Raw genomic sequence first — 19582 nt, forward strand, 5'->3', positions numbered from 1 at the left:
AGTATCTAGACAGCCCAATGTGCAATAATAGTAATTAATATAGCATAGTAATATAGTAGTGTAGTTATGTGCAATTTGGTTCAAACTGGTGGGGACAAAAAACAAGCTATTCATTTAACCTCTGTCATAAAAACTTAATATAAATACAGTGGCATAATTACCTTTACACTGAAAAATATATATATTTTAATGGTAAACTGGCATTGTGTTAATATAGTTTGGTATTTGGCTCAAATATTTTATCATGTTACAAAATGGGCCATATTATTGTCAATGCAGGAGAACACACAGTAAGCTATACGGGAAATACCATACAATCATGCATGATATCAATCGGCCGAAGTGTTTGAAAGACACTTTTTCATGGAAAATAAATGTCTTAATCTAAATAAAGTTGCATCTCGAGCATAAATTTCCCACACAGTTAATCAAAATGAAATGTTTATGGTGAAATGATTAAAATGAAGTTTTGTCTTGAGGTCAATTTAGCTAAGTGTGAATGAAGCAAGATGATAAAATACTGTCAATTAAAATAGCATACGACTCTGAACTTGAACAAATCATTTACGACCACAAAAATGTCATTTAGACCAAACATGTTACAGCGTGTATTTTAACTAGCGCCTGTGCATAAAAGTTATGTTCTTGACTATAACAAAGGTATGTGTATCTAACATGGTGCCAATACCATTGTGTAATATACAACTACAGTGAGGGAAAAAAGTATTTGATCCCCTGCTGATTTTGTACGTTTGCCCACTGACAAAGAAATGATCAGTCTATAATTTTAATGGTAGATTTATTTGAACAGTGAGAGACAGAATAACAACAAGAAAATCCAGAAAAACGCATGTCAAAAATGTTATAAATTGATTTGCATTTTAATGAGGGAAATATGTATTTGACCCCTCTGCAAAACATGACTTAGTACTTGGTGGAAAAACCCTTGTTGGCAATCACAGAGGTCAGACGTTTCTTGTAGTTGGCCACCAGGTTTGCACACATCTCAGGAGGGATTTTGTCCCACTCCTCTTTGCAGATCTTCTCCAAGTCATTAAGGTTTCGAGGCTGACGTTTGGCAACTCGAACCTTCAGCTCCCTCCACAGATTTCCTATGGGATTAAGGTCTGGAGACTGGCTAGGCCACTCCAGGACCTTAATGTGCTTCTTCTTGAGCCAATCCTTTGTTGCCTTGGCCGTGTGTTTTGGGTCATTGTCATGCTGGAATACCCATCCACGACCCATTTTCAATGCCCTGGCTGAGGGAAGGAGGTTCTCACCCAAGATTTGACGGTACATGGCCCCGTCCATCGTCCTTTGATGCGGTGAAGTTGTCCTGTCCCCTTAGCAGAAAAACACCCCCAAAGCATAATGTTTCCACCTCCATGTTTGATGGTGGGGATGGTGTTCTTGTGGTCATAGGCAGCATTCCTCCTCCTCCAAACACGGCGAGTTGAGTTGATGCCAAAGAGCTCCATTTTGGTCTCATCTGACCACAACACTTTCACCCAGTTGTCCTTTGAATCATTCAGATGTTCATTGGCAGACTTCAGATGGGCATGTATATGTGCTTTCTTGAACAGGGGGACCTTGCGGGCGCTGCAGGATTTCAGTCCTTCACGGCGTAGTGTGTTACCAATTGTTTTCTTGGTGACTATGGTCCCAGCTGCCTTGAGATCATTGACAAGATCCTCCCGTGTAGTTCTGGGCTGATTCCTCACTGTTCTCATGATCATTGCAACTCCACGAGGTGAGATCTTGCATGAAGCCCCAGGCGGAGGGAGATTGACAGTTCTTTTGTGTTTCTTTCATTTGCAAATAATCGCACCAACTGTTGTCACCTTCTCACCAAGCTGCTTGGCAATGGTCTTGTAGCCCATTCCAGACTTGTGTAGGTCTACAATCTTGTCCCTGACATCCTTGGAGAGCTCTTTGGTCTTGGCCATGGTGGAGAGTTTGGAATCTGATTGATTGATTGATTGCTTCTGTGGACAGGTGTCTTTTATACAGATAACAAACTGAGATTAGGAGCACTCCCTTTAAGAGTGTGCTCTTAATCTCAGATCGTTACCTGAATAAAAGACACCTGGGAGCCAGAAATTTTTCTGATTGAGACGGGGTCAAATACTTATTTCCCTCATTAAAATGCAAATCAATTTATAACATTTTTGACATACGTTTTTCTGGATTTTCTTGTTGTTATTCTGTCTCTCACTGTTCAAATAAACCTACCATTAAAATTATAGACTGATCATTTCTTTGTCAGTGGGCAAACGTACAAAATCAGCAGGGGATCAAATACTTCTTTCCCTCACTGTATTTAGTCACGACTCACAAATGTCTGTTTCATCAGTGTATAGTTTAGCTTGGTAATAAATTGAAAATGCAGTGACCTTTTCACATGTAAACTACATAGGCTTTTTGTGCACTCAGATTTCATTTAACACTGCTGATGTCATCAGTAAGAGAAAGGGAACAGATATGAGACAGTTTTTTACTGGCAAGAAAAGACAAGTAAGTTGAGGAATAGTTCAGACAGTACTACTTTTTTAATGCATTCATTGCACTATTCGTCACATAAAGCCGAACAGCACTGTATGAATTGTAGCATTTAAATTGTTGTGTTCTTGTGCTGTTTTAAGGATACAGCACAGTGGTTCACTGAAGCATGCATCTGCATTACATGAACCAGTTAATCTGGGCAAACAATGTATAATTGGCACACTGGATATAAACAATAGGTGGATTATTCAATCGCCGTTTTGTTTGTTTGTTTGTTTGTTTAAACTTTAATGTAGGTTGCCAGATTTCATCAAATTCCCACCCTAACTACAACTCAAAACCTGCACCAAAAAAGACAAAAAGATTTGATACTATCCGCAAATGTTTGGGCACAGGAAAAGGTACTGTAGATGTCCATCCATCCATGTTCTATGCTGCTTTATCCTTTTTCAGGGTCACAGGGAAACCTGGAGCCTATCCCAGGGAGCATAGGGCACAAGGCAGGGAACACCCTGTACAGGGTGCCAATCCAATCACATACACATTCACACACTGCGGACACTTTTGGACATGCTAATCAACCTACCATGCATGGACTCTTTGGACTCAGGGAGGAAACCAGAGTACCCAGAGGAAACACCTGCAACACGGGGAGAACATGCAAACTCTGCGCACACAGGGCCACAGTGGGAATCGAACCCCCAACCCGGAAGGTGTAAGGCAAACGTGCTAAACACTAAGCCACCGTGCGACCCTACTATATATCTGTTTCTTCTTATTCTCAGTCTAAGGTAACAGTGGTGCCATTTGTGCAGTATACCATATATATTCAATATGCAAATATTACTCGTGAAACATGGCAACCCTGCTCTCGGAAACATAGCAAAATGACCAGGTTCATTAAAAACCAAGTTCATTAATGTGATATAAAGGGGAGGTGCACAGCTCTCTTTTTTGTATCTGCCAGTGGTTTGCTTAATTAGCCCAACCTAAGCACTGAGCTCCAAAATAAACCAATATTTTTACCATATTTGTGCACAAACAAAAGAGATACAGTGCCCAAAATTGTCTTTATTGTTGAACCTTTTGATCTTTTGTTAAATAAATTCACAAAAATACTCTGCTCTCATGGATATCAAACAATTACAAACAAGACACAGGTTTATATATATATATATATATATATATATATATATATATATATATATATATATATATATATATATATATATAGGCTATCTTTGATATAGGTGTGCAACAATTATTGGTACCCCTAAGAATTAATTTGAGAAAAATATATTTGAAGTATATTTCCATTGATATTTTACTCTCTTTTTCTTTAGTACACTTGGGTGACTAGAAACAGGAAAATTTTCAACCATGACTTCCTGTGTGTATGAATGTATTAGTCTGTGCAACTCTCAGTTGGTAGGTGGATTGGATAAGATGAAATGTTTCTAGGTGTGAATGTATGTATGAAGCATGGTGCAGGCTAAACACCCATCCACTTCACGCCCAGGGATAGATTTTGGATGAGGATAAAGTGTTTAATGAAGATGAATGAATGAATGAATGTACAGCAGTGAGCAGTGTCAGAAAATTCAAGCCAGTAACTCAATTACTTAAATTTACCATTGTAATCTGTCATTAATTCGAGTGGAGAATCTGTATTATCTTGAAATTATTGACACACCATAAAAGCATTTAACACCGTGTGTTCATTGTGCTATTGTAGCTCATCCACCCCACCTCCAACACCTCCAACCTGCAAACAAACTAAAAAATAATCATCTGCTGCAGTGGTTACAATAAAGCCATTTGAATTTATAACCATATAAACACAATAAACCTTTGCAGTCCATTTACTGCATACTCACTCACTCTCTCTCTCTCTCTCTCTCTCTCTCTCTCTCTCTCTCTCTCTCTCTCTCTCTCTCTCTCTCTCTCTCTCTCTCTCACACACACACATACACACATATGCATGCATGCACGCAAGCACACACACACGCGCACAGAGGGTCTACAGAGGGTCATCATTTGTCCAAAATCTGGCCCACCCAAAAGAAAAAGAAGTTATCTGAAAAATTCTATCCAAACATATTAAACTAAAATATTCATCCCACTGTGAGGCATTGAGTACTTTTCCAAAGCACTAGCGTGTCTTAACCAACATATTACAAGACAATATGTTGGTTATGTTTATGAGCACCTAGATCAGACTTTCTTTAACAGTGCCAGTGATTAGAACCTACTTAGGGACTGCAGCTGGAACCTGTCTTATTTAAACCTCTCACATCTAGTGTCTGATCTCCCCTTTGCTATTGAGGTGTGTGTTGTCATCATGCCAAGATCTAAAGAGTTCTGTAAGGCCTTCAGAAAAGGCTGTGGATGCCTGTGAGTCTGACAAGGGATTTAATCCAAATTATTTAAAATACATCATTCCACTGTAAGGAAAAAAATCTACAAATTGTGCAGATTTCATATAACTGCCAATTTGTCCAGTACTGGCTGTCCCAGCAAATTCAGCCCAAGAGCACACCATCTGATGCAAAATGAACTCTCCAAGAACCCCACAATTTCATCCCTGGATCTGCTAGTAAGTCCTGCAACTGTTGGTGTCAAAGTGCATGCTTCTACAATCAGAAAGAGATTGCACAAATTTGACTTGCATGTGAGACATGCCAGGAAAAAGCCTTTGCAAAAGTACAGTTTGCCAATGAGCAAATCGGTAAAGACCAGGCCTTTTGGAATAATGTACTGTGGACAGATAAATCAACGATAGAGTTGTTTGGCCATAGTAACAGCAGACATGTTTAATTTCAGACCAAAAAACAGCTTTTCAGGAGAAGCACCTCATACCATCTGTGAAGCACGGTGGTGGAAATGTTATGGTTTGGTGTTGCTTCACTGCCTCAGGGACTGAACAGCTTGCATTCATTGATTCAACTATGAATTCTGCATTATATCAAAGAGTGCTTAAAGAAGGTTGTGAGGCCATCTGTCCAAAGGTTGAGGTTGAACCAAAAGTGGACCTTTCAACAGGATAATGGTCCTAATCACTCTAGCAAATCCACCAAGGAATGGCTGAAATAGAAGAAATGGAGAGTTATGGAATGGCCTAATTAGAGATGGGATTTGAATCCCATTGAAATGTTGTGGGAAGGATTTGAAACAGGCAGTACATGTAAGAAAACCTTCAAACATCTAACTAATCTGAAAGAATATTGCATGGAAGAGTGGTCAAAAAATTCAGCAAGCCTGGTGGACAATTATGCAAAATGCCTACAAGAAGTTATTTCTGCTAAAGGGGGCAATACTAGCTTCTGAGTCCAAGGGTATACTTACCTTTTCCACAGAAGAATATCTATTGATATTTCTGTTGAATAAATGATTGAAAAATCTAATTTTCCTTGTGGTTTTGTTCAAGTAGAACAAATAGGCACTGTTTCAAAGATAATCAAATGTTTGCTGTCCAAATATGTCAAAGAATCCAACAATTTCCATGGGGGTGTACTTATTTTTTCACATGACTGTAGATTCATGGGGAAATTTGTATTTTAAATAAAGTGAACCATGTCTTGTATTTTAAACAAGAAAAATAAATGCAGAATTAAATTGACATTCCTCTAAAATGTGCATCGATCAATAAATTCTGGCACAGTGGAAAGTGATGATATTTTACTGTTATAAATAATGCGTTCACTGTTATTGCTTATTGCTGAACTTCAGTTCATCAAGCACAAATGCAGAATTGATTTAAATCCTTTTGTATATCATTTAATTTTATCAACTGCATCTGGCTGTTATGGTGCTGATATGATTGTCCATGGGTAATTCAGTCACATACTTGTATTTTTCCCTGTTAAGTTCATGCATGCTGTAGTATCATACAGAATCATAAATCCTGTACTCAGGTGTAGCTCAGATGTTTCATGATCCCTTGCTGCTCAACTTACCTTTCTTATAATACCCAGGAACCAAGCCCAAGGCAGCAAATACTATAACATAGTCTGAACTTGACCCATTTGGGATAAATTCATACATTTAAACTCTAGCTCATCCCTTTATTACCTCTAGGTTTGACTGCTGTAAAATTGTGTTGTCTAGATGTTCCATTGGGTGCATAAATAAGCTCCAGTTAGTCCTTACTAGAACGGCTGCATGTTGTAATGTCGGTGCCTGATCCTGACACACTTCTAATGCTGTGGCTCCTCTCGCCATCCAGCCCTAATGATTCATCCTGATACTCTCCTACTGCTTGGAGCTTTTGCACTTGTGACTCACTTTCTGCTGCTGTGGTTAAAATAAAAAAATTAATAAATAAATGTTAAGGGTGGTGGGGATATGTTGTCAGTCAGATTTAAGAGAAATATTATGTATAGTTTCCATAAAAGTATTTGGTATCTCTTCAAAACGTGATTTCATTGCTTAAATTTAAACAGGTTTGTAATCAGGTTTGAATTATGTAGAGTAAGTGTGGGAACAATTTACATAGTATTACTGTGATCCAATTACAAGGAGGTTGGTGCTGACAGGAAGAAATAACTATAGTCTGAAATTAGCCTGATTAAATCATGTGTGGCATGATAGCGCAGTGGGTAATGTTGCTGCCTTACAGTGCCAGGGTCTTGAGTTTGGGTGAGTTTGATTTTATTCCTTTGAATATAAATGATCAAATTATGTTGGCTGTAGAATACAACTTGTGTTAATACAATGTGAACCAATGTACACATTTGAATTAAATTCAATAAAAAAATTAAGTACAATAACGTTTCACATGCCTTGCTTAAGGGGAAATTCTCTACTGGGTACTACAGACTTGTAGCTTCTACAAACTGCTGCTGTATTTATACCAGTGCATATCTTGAATGCTAGCATAAACAATTAATGCATAAGGTTATTTAATGGTTATGTATTTTGTGTATTCTTGTTCTCTCACAGTCAGGCTTTGAATTTTATCAGGAATTTTTCCAAATATGCTAAATGCAATCTTACATCATTTAAAGTTTGTATATGCATGGACCATACTTATTTGTAGCCTGTGTTTTGGATCAACATATAATAGGGTTTTCAGTAGAATTCGTGTAGTAGTTCGGAGTTTACTCAACGCTTCATTGCGCAGTGCAATAAATGTGCGCACCCACCTCTGGGTGGCTGGCACAGAAACGCCCTCTCCTCACCGCTTGTTATTGATCAGAGCCCTTGTCAATCACAGAGGAGGGCGGAGCCTCCGGCCCCTATATCCCTTTAAGGTCAGCGTGAGTTTCAGTTCGCATCCTCAGTACTGTGCAAGCAGACGCGGCAGGAGGTTCAGCATCATCATTTTACGGATCGCATAGGTGGCCCATAGAGCTACAACTTTAGAAGTCCCTTTAGAAGAAAACTGATTTGATTCAAAGAGGATTTTAATTCGGTCCGAGACCCGGGAACACCTGGCACCCTGTTCAAATAATCGCACTATTCATTCGCGTTTTGCTTTAGGAAGGTTGCGAATTTCACGAGAAAGTCGTGTTAGTCCATTACTCCGTGTCACTTGTACCTGAGAGTGACCTGTGCCTGATTTCAGGGTTCTTTCTCACAGTAGTGCGCGCGCGGACTCGTGTCAATATGCGCAGTGACAGTATGCTGGTCTTGTTGAACTTTTGCGTGTTGTTGCGTGCGTCCGCGGATCGAGTGTGTGCGCCGTGCCCGCAGCGCGCGTGCCCACCGGTCCCCGCACAGGGCTGTGAGGAAGGGCGCGTGCTGGCGCGGGACCCCTGCGGCTGCTGTGATCAGTGCGCGCGACTCGAGATGGAGCTGTGCGGCGGGGAGAACTGGGAGCTGGGCTACTGCGCCCTGGGGCTCACATGCACCGCCCTCAACCACACCGGTGTAGTTACCATTCCTGATATAGGGGTCTGCAAAGGTGAGTGTTAAAAGGATCAGACTTTGTCATTTTGTAAGTTTATCATAATAACATTACAACGGAAAAATGCCGTAAAAATTTTATGATATTCATAAGTATCCAATAATATGGATGGTAATTTGGAGAGTTCAAGTAGCATCGTTTCCTTCACCTCTGAGTAAAGTGTTAAGGGTGTAAAGGTCTTCACCTCCGGTCAGACACACCTGGCGCGAGCTCCTGTAGAAGCAGGCGTGCCGGATTTTGGACAAATAGTGGAACCAACTATTCAGTGCACCGAGGAGGAAAGCCGCGAAGAAACCTGGCCATTGGATTTAAAAAATAATAAATTAAGAAATTCCTAAATAAATCCAATTGAACGGCTACAGGAATATCTCCTCCTCTCAGAGGCAAACAATGGTACAGTCTACCCCGCGCGCATGTTAATCACTTGCACGTGCCTCGTGAACTTGACGCAGAAGTGCAATTTCTTTTCTTTTTCTTTTTTTTATTGTCGCATCGGACATACAGTAGGCTATATACAAAGAAGCCAAAGATGAGCAAAGGTGGTAAACTTTGGTTATGTACACGGCAGGTTGAGCCTTTTTGATATATAATTTGAAATATCAGTCAAATCATGATGATGATGATGATGAAATGTAATGCATGTTCTTAATGGAGAAAATCTTTACTTTTAAAATTGCAGAATGTTTTTTTTTGGTGAAGGCAATTGATAAAGCTGTGTTTTTATTTATTTATTTATTTATTTATTTATTTATTTATTTATTATTATTATTACAGCAAAATGTGCTCATTTTACTGTGTTCGTATAACATAGCTTACTGTATGTAGCTGTATCTGTAATGAATAAAAATCCAAAGAAATCTGGCTGGCCCACTGTAATTAGTTAATTTAAGCCATAAGGTCAGAAACTGATATATCAAACTTGTTTTAATCATAAATCTGTGCTAACAGTCTTGCAAACTCCCTATAATAATATACATTTAATGGTGCCATTCCCATATTGTTGGCACCCATGAAAGAAACACCCCCCCCCCCCCCCCCCCCCCCACCTCCTAAATCCTAATTTAAACCTTGGAGAATACAGCTCTAATACAATTCCAGCCTTGGCCTGGACTTTCTCCCAACATTACCAATTGGATTGCTCAGGATGCAACACAAAATCTTGAGGGAAAGCAGAGGTGAGAACCTCCCAGAAGGTTCCAGAGCTAAATGACCATTCCATGCCATCATTCTGGGGGGTCTGGTAGGGTTCGAGCTCTTTGTCCTCAGGGACAGGGTCTGTGATTGAGCCATATTTACAAGGGGAAAGCTAAAGGTTAATCCTGACTTGGACCTGGTGTACCTTTGGCACATTAGCTGCTTTGATTTAGTCTCAGAGTTAATGACTTCTGTGTGAAGTGAGACAGGCAAAGGGGCTTCTGGACTAACACACTCTTGTTTACTCTTTTTGTGTGTGTGTGTGTGTGTGTGTGTGTGTGTGTGTGTGTGTGTGTGTGTGTGTCTGTGTCTGTGTGTATATGTGTGCGTGTGAGAGAGAGAGAGAGAGAGAGAGAGAGAGAGAGCGCGAGCACGCAAGAGAGAGGCAGAGAGAGAGAGAGAGGGAGGGAGAGAGAGACAGAGTACATGTTGGGTAGGATGGGGTCAGTTACAGGAAATAACTTTTAACTCCTGAATATATAGGTGACATTTGTTCTGTAAAATCTTAAAGTCTGATGAGAAAGCCTGATTAGGTGTATAATGATTGCAAGCAGCTGAAGTATAATCATGCTAATGCATTATGCATGAAAATATTCATTATGCATTAATTATCTCATTTGAGCTGCTTGAATAAATGAAGTGATTTCTATTCTGTTGATGAATCGAAGAGTCTAATAGAGACCCGACGTGTAGAGGCCTGACTCTGTTATGCATGCTATTGATTCCAAAATCCTTAATGCATTTTAACTATGATGTAAACTATACAGTGGTGCTTGAAAGTTTATCACCCTTTAGAATTTTCTATATTTCTGCATAAATATGATCTAAAACATCACATTTTCACACAAGTCCACAAAAGAATTTTAGCCCATTCCACAGTACAGAACAGCTTCAACTCTGGGATGTTGGTGGGTTTCCTCATGTGAACTGCTTGCTTCTGGTTCTTCCACAACATTTCAATTGGATTAAGGTCAGGACTTTAACTTGGCCATTCCAAAACATTAAATTTATTCTTCTTTAACCATTCTTTGGTAGAACGACTTGTGTGCTTAGGGTCATTGTCCTGCAGCATGACCCACTTTCTCTTCAGATTCAGTTCATGGACTGATGTCCTGACATTTTCCTTTAGAATTAGCTGGTATAATTCAGAATTTATTGTTCCATCAATGATGGCAAGTCATCCAGCCCCAGATGCAGCAGAACAGGCCCTAACAAAACATAATGCTTCTCATTTAAACCAAAACATTCTATTTTGGTCTCATCCATCCACAAAACATTTTTCCAGTAGACTTCTGGCTTGTTTACTTGATCTTTAGCAAACTGCAGAAGGGCAGCAATGTTCTTTTTGCCTTTCTCCTTACAATCCTGCCATGCAAACCATTGTTGTTCATTGTTCTCTTGATGGTGGACTCATGAACATTAACGTTAGCCAACGTGAGAGAGGCCTTTAGTTGCTTAGAAGTTACCCTGTGTTCCATTGTGAGCTTGTGGATTATTACACGTCTTGCTCTTGGAGTGATCTTCATTGTTCTCCACTCTTGGTGAGGGGAACAATGATGTTGAATTTCCTCATTCTGTACACAATCTGTCTGACTGTGGATAGGTGGAGTCCTGATGAGCATCAATATATCTTTTTCTGAGGTCCTCAGAAATCTCCTTTGTTCATGCCATAATACACTTCCACAGACATGTGAAGTGAAGATCAGACTCTGATAGATCCCTGTTCTTTAAATAAAACAGCATGCTCACTCACACATGATTATTATCCCATTGATTCGAAAGCACCTGATTTCACCTTCAAATTAACTGCTAATCCTATAGGTTCACATACTTTTGCCATTCACAGATATGTAATATTGGATCACTGTCCTCAATAAATAAGTGACCAAGTGTAATATTTTTGTCTCATTTTTTTAATGGGTTCTCTTTGTTTACTTTTAGGACTTGTGTGAAAATCGGATGATGTTTTCTGTCATATTTATGCAGGAATATAGAAAATTCTAAAGGGTTCACAAACTTTTAAAGCAACACTGTAAGTATTTTTGTCATATTGGTTATCTGCTATCACTCAAGACACTTATTTGGTTTTTAGACCTAGATGGTGATTTTCAATAGCATGGTCTCTTTCATGGCAGCATGGTGACACAGTGTGTAGTGTTCTTGCCTTATGGCTCCAGGGTCCCTGGTTCAAACATGCACTTGGATTACTGTTTGTGTGGAGTTTCTGTGCATGTTCTCCCCGTGTCTGTGTGGGTTTCTTCTTCCTTTGGAAGATTCCTCCCATCTTTCGAAAACATGCCACTAGGTGGTTTGGCTACAGCCAGTTTTACACTATGATATTCCAATTTCTCTGTCACAGGCACAATCACACATACCAAAGGATAATCTTTGGTTGGGAGATGTGACTGGTGTTCTTAGAACGCATGATGTGACATGCTCACCGGTGGCCGATTTAGTTTAGCTGCAACCAAAGACATCGTACGACAAAGTTGGAAGAAGAAGCCTTTATTTGTCACATATAGAGTATCTCACAAAATTGAGGACACCCCTCACATTTTTGTAAATATTTGATTATATCTTTTCATGTGACAACACTGAAGAAATGACACTTTGCTACAATGTAAAGTATTGAGTGTACAGCTTGTGTAACAGTGTAAATTTGCTGTCCCCTCAAAATAATTCAACACACAGCCATTAATGTCTAAACCGCTGGCAAAAAAAGTGAGTACACACCTAAGTGAAAATGTCCAAATTGGGCCCAAAGTGTCAATATTTTGTGTAGCCACCATTATTTTCCAGCACTGCCTTAACCCTCTTGGGCATGGAGTTCACCAGAGCTTCACAGGTTGCCACTGGAGTCCTCTTCTACTCCACTATGATGATATCACGGATGTCGACTCCACCATCCATTTGAGGATGCCCACAGATGCTCAATAGGGTTTAGGTCTGGAGACATGCTTGGCCAGTCCATCACCTTCACCCTCAGCTTCTTTAGCAAGGCAGTGGTCATCTTAGAGGTGTGTTCCAAGTTCCATAGTTCCCTCAATGAACTGGAGCTCCCCAGTGCCGGCAGCACTCATGCAGCCCCAGACCATGACACTCCCACCACCATGCTTGACTGTAGGCAAGACACACTTGTCTTTGTACTCCTCACCTGGTTGCCACCACACACGCTTGACACCATCTGAACCAAATAAGTTTATCTTGGTCTCATCAGACCACAGGACATGGTTCCAGTAATCCATGTCCTTAGTCTGCTTGTCTTCAGCAAACTGTTTGTGGGCTTTCTTGTGCATCATCTTTAGAAGAGGCTTCCTTCTGGGACGAGAGCCATGCAGACCAATTTGACGCACTGTGCAGCGTATGGTCTGAGCACTGACAGTCTGACCCCCCACCCCTTCAACCTCTGCAGCAGTGCTGGCAGAACTCATATGTCTATTTCCCAAACTCAACCTCTGGATATGACGCTGAGCACGTGCACTCAACTTCTTTGGTCGACCATGGCGAGACCTGTTCTGAGTGGAACCTGTCCAGTTAAACCGCTGTATGGTCTTGGCCACCGTGCTGCAGCTCAGTGTCAGGGTCTTGGCAAACTTCTTATAGCCTAGGCCATCTTTATGTAGAGCAAGAATTCTTTTTTTCAGATCCTCAGAGAGTTCTTTGCCATGAGGTGCCATGTTGAATTTCCAGTGACCAGTATGAGGGAGTGTGAGAGCGATGATACCAAATTTAACACACCTGCTCCCCATTCACACCTGAGACCTTGTAACACTAATAAGTCACATGACACCGAGGAGGGAAAATGGCTAATTTGGCCCAATTTGGACATTTTCACTTAGGGGTGTACTCACTTTTGTTGCCAGCGGTTTAGACATTAATGGTTGTGTGTTGAGTTATTTTGAGGGGACAGCAAATTTACACTGTTACACAAGCTGTACACTCACTACTTTACATTGTAGCAAAGTGTCATTTCTTCAGTGTTGTCGCATCAAAAGATATAATCAAATATTTACAAAGATGTGAGGGGTGTACTCACTTTTGTGAGATACTGTATATTACATCATGGTGAAAGTCTTTTCTTCACATATCCCAGTTTGTTAGGAAGTTGGGGTCAGAGCACAGGATCATCTATGATACAGTGCCCCTGAAGCAGAGAGGGATAAGGGCCTTGCTCAAGGGCCCAACAGAAATCTGAACCCCCAACCTTCTGATCAGTAACCCAGAGCCTTAACCACTGAGCCACCACTGGCAGTGTCAGAAACTTTTGCTTAAGGTCAGAATGGGAAGTTTTGACTAAAACAGAATGTTCAAAGATGAATGGACAGAGATATATGTGTCTATTACCCCCACTTCAAGTTCAAAACAGATGTCTTAGAGTAAATGTGTGCACTGGGACAAAAAAATTGTGGGAGTGGGCAGTTTTAGTTTAATACAGGCACTAGGATATGAAGCATGTGGGACAAATAAAGGCCCTGGTCATTAACAAGGGAATGTACAAGTTACTTGTACAGCATTTACTGGCGCATTTACCACATTCATTTACCATATTCATCTCCAATAAATGATTAATCTTGCTTATAGTCTTGGTGATTTAAATTTGTTTATATTTTAGGAAATAGAACCAACTCTTAACAAACCATATTTTCTGTAAAACATCACAAGCACATACAATAAAAAAAAATAACTATGGGAGTGGGCAGGATTGGTCATTTTCTGTTGGAGTGGGCTTGACTGAAACAGTCATGTAGAGCACACCTCTATTTGAGAGTCTGTGGTGCTAGTCAAAAGTAGTAACGTGAAACACCAGTGCAAAACATAACATAACCACTTTGATTTGTCTTATTTATAGCCATAAACGAATCTTCAATGGTAACTGTTATCACCATTCAGTCATGTTAGTTTGTAAGCAAGGAATTTTAAGTGACGCGACCTTCACCAATTTTAGTTAAATACCCCTTTTATATAAAAAAATGATGTGATATAATGTGATCATTTATTTTTGTATTATGATTATGCATCATGTCAAGACCCTCAACCTGAAGCTTTGACTAACATTTAAGCACTTAGCATACCATCCCTTCACTTATTTCAGTAAGTTAGGAAACATTAAATGGTCCATTTCTGCTGGCAATGCGAAGTGCCTGTCCAGTCCACTTTAAACTAGCCTTATCTAACGTTTCAAATACCTCCTCTTTAGTAATGCTATCAGCCAAAGCCTGGCGTCTAGGGTCAACTGCTTCATCTCAGGACCTGGATGCCAAGACATGAAGTCGCCAAGACCCTCTGGGTAGAAGTGAACTTTTACTTTTAACTTACTGTAGGACTATGTTTCCCCACATACCATATCATTTTAACAGTTAGAAGGGATGGTTGGCATCAGAAGGGAATCTTTATGATCACAATTTAGATCGCTGCCCCTAGCCTGAGTGCAGTATAAATGAGTAAAAGCTATATTCATGATGTCCAAGAAGTTTTAATCAACATCTAGTATTTCCATTCCAAACACCTAGGGAATTTCAAACAGCTCCTGCTTTGTGATATCCCTGCTGTAAGTGTAAAAATATGAAAATGCCCTCGCAAGAAAGGTCCGGATGGAAAAGTGTTGGAGGCATGGATCAATTTAAGGTGACAGGAAGCGAGAGCGAAAGTTCTGGGGAGGCCAGATGAGGGTTAGGTTGAAAAGCCTGCTTATACTCGGCCTGCTAACCAGTCGGTCTGAAAGAGCCGCAGTATCCTGCTCAATATATGCACATTTATCCACAGGTTAGTTTCAGAGCCAGATGTGTAAATATATGTCCCAAAGGCCTGGCTGTGTACCGCTTTCAGTCCATGAATTAGTTGCTTTAACACTCAAGGTTTACCGTCTTAAATTTGTTTTTGTTCTTTTTTTAGATTTATTAAGGACAGAACTTCAGTGCACAAGTCCGTGATTTACACTTTTTTTGCTTTAGGAAATGCTTTCAGAAGCAATTTAAAAAACGTAAATAAGGTTTGATCTTTGCATGTGTGTACCCATGCTCTAAACTAAGGTTAACTTACCAAAACAGAATGTGGATGTCTACTGTATGTTTTCTGAAGGTTAACCTGATGATGATGATTTATAGATTTCATAACAACCACCTCATCTATAAGAGTAAACTGAGAAGTGGGTGAAAGGTACATTGGATTAGTCTACCCCACACATTAAGTAGTGTGAAAAAGGGGCTCACACTTAGAAAATTAAATGTTCTCAAGTGTTTATTATTCAACTAACACTTTTTTAAACGTGTATGAATAAGCAGCTAACATGACTGAATGGTGACATCAGTTACACTTTAATGCTTTCCCATTGTTGATTACTTTATGGCTATAAAATAAAAGATGGTGGTGCTTCACTTTGACACTTTTGACAAGCTACATAAACTCTGGACAGATGAGAATTTGATGCAGAGAGAAAAAAATTATACTTATCTGTCCAGGTGTGTGTGATTAGAATTCCGGAGAAGGTGAACGTGTGTGTGTTTTGGAAGCGTAGTCCATGGTGCCCATGTTTGTAGGCCGTAGTGCAGGATGAGAAATGTAGTCACTGGTTTGCTGCTCTGATCAGATCTTGGTTGTCCGTGTCAGCAGACTCGGGCATTATCATATCTTGGTTGGTCGTGACGTCGGCTTCAGGCGTGACCAGAACCTGGTTGGTCGTGACGTCGGCTTCAGGCGTGACCAGAACCTGGTTGTTCGTGACGTCGGCTTCAGGCGTGACCAGAACCTGGTTGGTCGTGACATCGGCTTCAGGCGTGACCAGAACCTGGTTGGTTTTGACGTCGAATTCAGGCGTGACCAGAACCTGGTTGGTTTTGACGCCGGCTTCAGGCGAGACCAGAACCTGGTTGGTCGTGACGTCGGTTTCAGGCATGAGGATAACTTGGTTGTTCGTGACGTCAGCCTCAGGCTTGAGCAGAACCTGATTGGTATAGATGGTTTCAAGCGTGAGCATAACTTAGTTGGTCGTGACGTCGGTTTCAGGTGTGAGCAGAACCTGGTTGGTCGTGACGTCAAACTCAGACTGGAACTTGGCGTGGAAGGTCACATCATCGACCTCAGACTGGAACTTGGCGTGGTAGGTCACCTCGTCGACCTTTAGCTGGAACTTGGCATGAGAGGCTGTCTCTTCGGCCTCAGACAGAAACTTGGTTTGAGAGGCCCTCTTTTCAACCTCGGAGAGGAACTTGGCTAGAGAGGCCGTCTCTTCGACATACGGACAGGAACTTTGCTAGAGAGGCCGTCTCTTCGACCTCGGACCAAAATTTGGCTTGAGAGGCTGTCTCTTCGACCTCGGACAGGAACTTGGCTAGAGAGGCCGTCTCTTTGACCTCGGACAGGAACTTGGCTAGAGAGGCCGTCTCTTCGACCTCAGACCAAAATTTGGCTTGTGAGGCCGTCTCTTCGAACTCGGACAGGAATTTGGCTTGGGAGGTCGTCACTTCGACCTCAGACATGAACTTGACTTTCTGCTGGGGCTCTGGGGATAAGGCCGCCTCGTGGGTCTCATTCTGGAGCTCTGGGGATGAGACCGCCTCATGGGTCTCATGCTGGAGCTCTGCAGGTGAGACTACCTCGTGGATCTCAGGTTGGAGCTCTGGGGAGGAGGTTGCCACATTGACCTCCTGTTGGAGCTCTGCAGGTGAGACCACCTCATGGGTCTCAGGTTGGAGCTCTGGGGATGAGGTCGCCACGTTGAACTCCAGCTGGAGCTCAGCAGGTGAGACCACCTTGTGGGTCTTAGGTTGGAGCCCTGCTCTTGCTTTCTTGTGGAGCTGTTGGAGGGCATGCCTGCGGCCCTTGAAACATTCCTAAGAGCAGAAAGATGATCCGGGTATCCCAAGCTTATTTCAGTTAAGACATTGTAGCTGCCTTGGGTAGTCACACAATCCATAATTCAGATCTGGGAGGTCTATGCCAGTCCACTGGGGAAACTGGACTGACATGAATTGTGGCCAGACATCTCCATGTACTCCGGCGTGACACTGTCCTTGCTCTCCTGCTGCTTCCATGTTGCGGTGAAGTATTCTGTCACATATTCCACGTAATGAAGGTTAGGACGGATGCAAGTGCAGGTAAGAGCGTTTAATAAAGTGAGGCAGGCAGACAAATCTAAATCATGAGACAATAGCATAATCAAGGAACAGGCAGTGGGTCAGGCATGAACTGGGCAAGGCAAGAATCGAGAACGAGGAACAAGAAGCAAGATCAATGAACATAAAACAAAAGTAGGAAACAGGTAGAAACGCTTGGTAAGGTGAGAACACTCAATACTTCACCAAGTCATGGTGTTCAAAAAGTCTCTTATATAGCATGGAGTGAGTGAATGTGAGATTGGCAACAGGTGTGTGTGATTAAAATTCTGTAGAAGGTGAACATGGGACTTGTAGTCCATGGCGGCCATGTTTGTAGGCTGCACTGTAGGATGGAAAATGTAGTCACTGGTTTGCTGTAATATGACACAGAAATGAAAAATATATGAAAGTCTACAAATATCTCCAGCCCTGTAGTAGTCTCTGGTCCGATGAGCTGCCTTCAGCTACAAATTCACATAAGTGCATGTGAATGGATCAATCCCAACAGAGGGTCTGCTACATAAGTCAAGCTGTTTCATGCTTAGAGAGCTGCCGTCGCTGATCTCTGTTGGGTGAGCATCTGGACCATGGCCACCAGTTGATGGTTTAGAGTATGTTAAAAGAAGTAGTGAAAGGTGATGTTCCCCATTACCTGCAGAGAGTGTGGAAAATAATCTCAAAGCTCTAGGTATCAGAAAGAGTAAAGTACATTGCTGACATGACCCATGAGTTATGTCCTTTGTTTTATAATGTTTGGTAAGGGTTTTGTCATGGAGTGTGGTTCTGTTTACTTGCAGATTATCTCAGTCAGCTTTAGGAAGAGCTGATTTCCCTCATTGTGTAGAAAATGGCAGCAAAAAATGAGAGAGAAAGAGATAGATGAATGGTTAGAGAGAGAGAGAGAGAGGGAGAGAGAGAGAGAGAGAGAGAGAGAATGATGTATAGAGAGAATGGAAGTAGTGAAGCATAAGACCCTCATAAAGTGACAGGGCACAAAGAAAAGACAGCAGTAGATAAGCAAGAGTGTTAAAAACAGTCCAAGAGGAAGGTACTGTTCTGTAATTATCAGTAGCGTTTCTTCTTTACCTACATGTATGGATTATAGTTCTACATCACCACAATGGATTTCTATCAAATGGATATTATAGTGGTCAAGTGGCTTTCACATTGTGACCTTAGTATTACATTCTTCTAACCCTAGAACCTTGTAATAGTAAAGTCATAGCATTATTCAGAGGAAATTATGCTCTTATAGAAGTAGAAGTGCAAAGTTTCAGTCATGAAAGTTTTATAGAATGAACAAGAAGACTACAATTTTGTAGTATGAAAATAAATTGCAAACAGCTGAACACTGTATAAACAATTTGTATTGCATTATCTAAATGTAAAATGTCTAAAATAATCTGTGGCGTCTTTTCCTCAGGCATCTCAGGCACTCCAGACACTGGTGTGGAAGACAAGCAGTGCCCTCTATCAAGTGGGTGTAACCTTGTGAGTGGGGAGTGTGTCTGTGAGTCCAAACACTCCTGCCTCATCTCCTTTAGCTACTCAAATCCAGAGGCGTGTGCCCAGGCCATGAAGACGGGTGAGAATCATTGTGATTTGAGAACAGTTTGATGAAATTGGCTGAAATGGTGTCATTTATGGTTTGAGGGTGGGAATGGTTCAGATCATTGCTCACAGCAGGGATGTGTAGTTCTGCTCAAGCATGGTTTAATTCCAACCCTAATCACACTAGATGTGCTTAATCACGGTGTTTAGAAGGCATTTGAATATTAGGGTCAGATGTGTTGGAAATAGACTACAGAGATTTCCTAGTGCAAAATTTGGCATTTCTTACCTACAGATTATGTGAGTGCTAACTCACCTTCTCTCTCTCTCTCTC

General features: G+C 41.1%; 1 protein-coding gene across 1 annotated transcript in view; it reads left to right on the plus strand.

Annotated features, from left to right (window-relative positions):
- Nucleotides 1–7765: 7765 nt before the first annotated feature.
- Nucleotides 7766–19582, plus strand: part of LOC108269994 (cysteine-rich motor neuron 1 protein) — a 64905-nt gene continuing 53088 nt past the window's right edge. The window contains exons 1-2 of the mRNA XM_053682450.1: nt 7766–8407; nt 19121–19282. Coding sequence (XP_053538425.1) covers nt 8110–8407; nt 19121–19282 — 460 coding nt within the window. The 5' untranslated portion in view covers nt 7766–8109. The remainder of the gene's footprint in view (nt 8408–19120; nt 19283–19582) is intronic.

This window comes from Ictalurus punctatus, chromosome 9, assembly GCF_001660625.3.
Source record: "Ictalurus punctatus breed USDA103 chromosome 9, Coco_2.0, whole genome shotgun sequence".
NCBI classification, from domain to species: Eukaryota; Metazoa; Chordata; class Actinopteri; order Siluriformes; family Ictaluridae; genus Ictalurus; species Ictalurus punctatus.